Source organism: Cyprinus carpio, chromosome A16, assembly GCF_018340385.1.
Source record: "Cyprinus carpio isolate SPL01 chromosome A16, ASM1834038v1, whole genome shotgun sequence".
Taxonomy (NCBI): domain Eukaryota; kingdom Metazoa; phylum Chordata; class Actinopteri; order Cypriniformes; family Cyprinidae; genus Cyprinus; species Cyprinus carpio.
In genome coordinates this window covers 1,358,860-1,364,239 of record NC_056587.1, presented here as the reverse complement: position 1 = coordinate 1,364,239, position 5,380 = coordinate 1,358,860, and the positions used below count along the sequence as shown (strand labels likewise).

Genomic DNA, 5,380 nt, shown 5'->3' with positions numbered 1-5,380 from the left:
ACTACATGAGCTGGGCGGTCCTTCATGGTGAGGTCTAGGGCCGAAAGACCCTCCTTGTCCTGGATGGACAGTGCTCCACCACGCTGGAACACAAACACATAAACCAATGGAATGGGGAGGAGGCGTGGCTTTAGAGAGTGATGTGCAGGGAGGGTGGGATCTTATGCTTGCTATCGGCTCTCTGAAATCACCTACTCTACCTTTAATGAGGCATTATTTGCTCATTTGGAGATTACTTACCAATAACTATCCTACCCACTTGGCCAAAATTAACAGAAGTAGTCTATCACTATTATGACAATTCCAAAAAAAAAAACAGATTATATTAACATATATTCACATAGAAAACGGTTATGTCAAATTATAATAATATTTCACAGTATTACTGTTTTTATTGTATTTCTGATCAAATAAATCCAGCCTTGGTGAGCAGAAGAGACTTCTTTAAAAAAAATCTTAATTCTTCCAAACTTTTGGCCAGTGGGGTACATCAATGGCCATCAGGCACCCATCTCTCTAAATATTATATTGTCATTGGTCAATGAAAAACTCATATTAGTCTCACCTTGATGAGCCCCATGAGGCAGTGATTTGTCCATAGAAGGCGCTGCGGTGCAGTGCGGTCCACCCAGACTCCTTGTCCTTCGCCAGCATGTCTGCGTGTTTGCGGTCCAGGAGCCACTGAAGCAGGTCACGCTTCCCAGAGAGGCCACGAGGTGCAGAGCGGTGCGCCCAAACTCATCCCGCAGGGTAGCTGCATTGTGACAGTGGACAGACAGGAAGCCCTGCAGACTGCCCTCCGAGCCACTGGTCAAAGCAGCGATCACTTCCTCTGCGTGCCTCTCAGACCGGCACTTAGGTGTGCAGTCTGGGCTTCCTAGACTCATTTTATCTTCCCACCCACTAAGTTACGACCCCAAAAAATCCCAAAACACGCTCTCCACCCACAAGCTTGTGCTTAAATTTCTCAGAGTTTTTTAACTTAGAATTAATTTCTCAAATCACTGCAATAAATTATGACAACAAAACAAAAAAGTGGGAATATGTTCAAGTGGGAAATCAGGGCGCTAGAATTGTGCCTGTGTTGAGGTTCCACAGCACCCTAGCGGCCCCAAGAGTGAAGATCTAGCTCATCTCAACCCTCCACGTCAGCAACACATCCCACAAAACCTTTGGCACGATCACTGGCATCAAAGAAAATACTAATTTTTCTGTACAAAAACATACAAATATATTCCAGTTTTCTCAAAAATAAGTTAGACTGTAATCTGTCTATCGCATTTACAAAAGGCAAATCCCGTGCTGTCCATTCAAGAGTCCATCAGCTCTGAGGGGAAAGACTCCTTCCCCCCGAAACGTTACACCACTTAAGCCTCCATAATTGCAAAAGGTGCCTGGAAAGAAAGCATGGCACATTAATATCAACCTCACTAAACAACATCCCTACCTTCATTCATGACTAGACTAGGCTGAAAATGTATAATAAACCAAATAAAGCACTCAGAGTAGTTCTAAATTTAATTACACAAAATTATCAATAACATAATTGGATTTTTATTTTTTAATCATAGACACTTTGTAGACTTCTTGAAATATATATACATATATACATACACACATATATATATATACACACACATACACCCACATATATACACACACACACACACACACACATATATACACACACATATACATACACACACATATACACACACATATACACACACATACACACACACACACACACACACACACACACATGAAATATGTTACTTAATTTTATGCTAAATTTGGCTTCAGCCTTCAGTCTTACTGCATCAGTGTCTGGATTTTAATGATAATTTTGTGAGCCTACATCTAAAATTCAAACCTCTAAACGAATATCGCTCGACTAATCGAGTAAATGAGCTGAACCCGTTTGTTTACATCTGCAGGTTCCGAACCAAACCTCTCTGTCACTGAGTGTTAAAGTCAGTCAGGGACATAACACTCACAATCAAGCTACACTCTGTGATCAAGCTGTAATATCTAGAGGAAATAATCGATTCATTACAGCACGAGTGAATAATAATGAGAGAAATCTGTGATGAGGTCTGTACTGTTGAGTGACTGACACATCATCATATACATGAACTATGTACTCAAACACTCCCGGATTAAAGGACAACGCGCTGATATCACTCGCTCACCTGACGCTAGATGAAAGAAAAGGCCATGTTTGTGTTTTCCCCAATGCGGCAGATCCACAGAAACATCTTTAAAGCTGATTTTGCAGTAAATATGTTGCAGCAGAGATAGTCAGTTTAGTAAGTGCTAGAAGTGGAGACGCAGGAGTAAAACGAATTCTGATTGGCCCGTGAGACACGCACCCTCACATTTCATTGGACGGTTCAACTTGCAGCCTTGTATCGGTATTTGTCATTGGAAGGCTCGGCGAGTAAAAGAAATAATACTTCACAGTTTGCGCTTGAGACAACAAACATACGTCTTATTTTAATGAAAGCACTCAAGTTAGTTATGATAATCGCAGAAGGCTTGTTTGACGGACTCCACTGTATGCTGGTTGCTAGTGTCATGGCGAGTTGGCAAGGGAGTCCCGTCTCTTGCGTCAGCGCAGTGGGGGCGGGGCTTACGGGGCATACCTTACACATGAGTCACATGACGCATACGAGCGATAGATAGATAGATAGATAGATAGATAGATAGATAGATAGATAGATAGATAGATAGATAGATAGATAGATAGTGTTAATGCCATGTCAACAATGGAGTATCCCAGAGGAATCTTTAAGTTTGTAAACGAACGTGGCAAATATGTTGTATGCCTGGTTGTAAAAAGGAAAATTGTTTTAGTTTACTCTTGCAAGAAGAATTATAAAAAATAATGTCTTACTCATCATCATCATCATTCGTATACCTTTATTAAATACCTAATAGAAGCTTGTCCTTGTGGTGTTTTTTTTTTTTTTTTTTTGGTTGTGTCGTGTTTATAACGTTTTATTAGCAAGAATGTGTTACTACTTGTTTATTTACCTGTACATTCCCGTAAAAGAATGTGTCATTTGGAAAACTTGACAACTCTGCTGGCTCTGGTGTGTCGTGTGTGGTCCCCGACGCCCCCCGCAGGATCAGAATGGTACAGTCCGGTGAATAGCGCTCAGTGTGGACTCGGCGAACTGCGGGGGAGAACCATTCACAGCGAGCAGCGCAAGCAGCGGGACACTGAGATGCCGAGCCGCGAACATCACACAAGAGAACACACGACTAAACACACCTTTATATGTTCGTGGATCTACAGTGTCTTTTTTAAATATCAGGAACTTTAGTAACAGCTCGGGTTTTTTATTTTTATTTTTTTAAAGGATTCGATCGAAGGATTGGACACTACTTTTTGGAGAAACTCATTTTTGTGTTCGGGGCTTGAAAAAGAAGCGACGGAATCATTATAAACGCCTCTCGGATCTTTTGCTTTCTGCTGTCACCGAGGAGTTAAAAGTCCAAGGAGGAATCCTGAATGAAAGAACAAAGAAGAAGATGTGAGACTTCACGTGAAACGGCCGTTTGAGAAGCGCGAGCGCGTCGCTTTCATCTCTGAGGAGAAAATCACTTTCCCGCCGTTTAATTTATAGCGCGCTTCATAATGTCCGATGTTGGATTATTGCATTCGCTTCAACTTCAGAGAAAGCAAAGGAGCATGTGTAACCCGACTCTCTGTGTTTTACTCTTCCTGACGTGTTCCTGCTCGTCCTCGTCTTCATGTCCTGCCCAGTGTTTGTGTGAAACCACGGTGGTGAGTTGTGTTAGCCAAAACTTGAGATCCATCCCACAGCCCCTTCCAGAAAACATCACCGAGCTTAACATCAGTGGAAATTATATAAGCAATCTGAACAATGAATCCTTCCCCAGACCGCTGGAACATTTAACACACCTTTATGTGTCTGGAAGCCAGGTGGAGGAATTGGACTCCATGGTGTTTAAAAACTTGCCAAGTCTGCGTTTACTTGACCTCAGCAACAACAGGATTTCACAGTTCAGCGTTGAGGCTTTACCTCGAGACAACAAGATTGAGGCTCTAAACCTCAGCAAATCCTTATACAATCACTCCTACATCGGTGTGTTCGCAGATCTGTTCAAACACAGCCTGCCGAAGGTTTCTCATCTTGATTTGTCCAGTAATGACCTGGTGCTCCTTCCAGAAGGCATGTTCGCAGGTTTGTCAGACCTCACAGTTTTGGATTTGAGGAACAACTCCCTCGTTACAATCAGGAATGACACGTTATGCAATCGGGCACTTAAAGAGTTGGACTTACGAGACAACGCGTTGAAAGCCCTGCCCAACATGACCCTAGAGAAGCTCAGTTCGATCCCTGATTTGCGAGTCAGTCTCGCAGAAAACCCCTGGCGCTGTGATTGCAATATTGAGGACATGTTGGTTTGGTTGGAGAGACATCAGTTTGTGGTAGACAGATTAAACCTAACATGCTCTGGCCCGGCAGAACTAAAAAATGTCCCACTGTTACACCTGGTACAGTCGCCGCTGTCGTGCTGGAGCAACGCTGGAGATGCGATGGACCGTGCGCTGGAGCCCTCCTATGTGTTCTTGGGGATGGTTCTTGCCCTCATTGGGGTCATCTTCCTTCTGGTCCTTTACCTTAACAGGAAAGGGATCAAGAGGTGGATGTACAATATCCGTGACGCGTGCAGAGATCATATGGAGGGATACCATTACAGATACGAGATCAACTCTGACCCGCGGCTAGCCAACCTCAGCCTCAACTCCGATGTGTGACGAGACACATTTGGAGAACTGGCTTGCACAACTGGCACACAATGATCGGACTCTAGCTTTGCATGAATACGTATATAACTGTAGAGATTTGCAGTGACATGCATTCTTTTCCGTCGGATAGGAGGTTAACTGGATTCTGCAAGCGTCAACCCTGTTATGCTCGCTGCAGGCTCATTCATATATGCTGGTGTGTTGCTATAATGTTCACCAACAAATCAATAAAAAAAAACAACAACATAATATTATAATAAATAATACCCACCATTATAAAAAAACAATGGATCGGACTGTGGAAGGAGTCTGTTTTTTTTCTGATGAAATCTGGAATAACAGAGTAACCTGTCCTTTTTAAAATAACAGAACAAACCGTAATGTTATTTTTTATAACTTAGTTAATTTCTTCTGCAAAAAAAACTATTCAAACTGCCATGCAAAAAAAAAAAAAAAAAAAAAAAAAAAAAAAAAAAAAAAAAAACTATTCAAACTGCCATGCATGTATTTATGTATTTTTTCATTGATGTAAAATTATGGCAATATCCACTTTTTTATGATGAGTTATTGGTTTACATTTGTTGGCTGGACATAGAT

At 41.9% G+C, this 5,380-nt stretch overlaps 2 protein-coding genes across 2 annotated transcripts in view; one reads left to right on the top strand and one right to left on the bottom strand.

Moving 5' to 3' along the window:
- Positions 1-2,567, bottom strand: part of LOC109105699 (inhibitor of Bruton tyrosine kinase-like) — a 30,990-nt gene extending 28,423 nt beyond the window's left edge. The window contains 5 exon segments of the mRNA XM_042771966.1: positions 1-83; positions 566-588; positions 591-704; positions 707-1,394; positions 2,193-2,567. The exon segment at positions 1-83 is cut by the window's left edge and continues 14 nt beyond it. Coding sequence (XP_042627900.1) covers positions 1-83; positions 566-588; positions 591-704; positions 707-887 — 401 coding nt within the window. The 5' untranslated portion in view covers positions 888-1,394; positions 2,193-2,567.
- Positions 2,568-3,168: 601 nt separating this feature from the next.
- On the top strand, positions 3,169-4,996 carry LOC109105686 (trophoblast glycoprotein-like). Its single transcript, XM_019118952.2, has one exon. The coding sequence runs from the start codon at positions 3,644-3,646 to the stop codon at positions 4,790-4,792; it is 1,149 nt and encodes a 382-aa protein (XP_018974497.1). The 5' UTR covers positions 3,169-3,643; the 3' UTR covers positions 4,793-4,996.
- Positions 4,997-5,380: the final 384 nt, after the last annotated feature.

What these genes read in the sequence shown, in the direction of transcription:
- LOC109105686 (XM_019118952.2), top strand. Translation starts at nt 3,644, where the DNA reads ATGTCCGATGTTGGATTATTGCATTCGCTTCAACTTCAGAGAAAGCAA.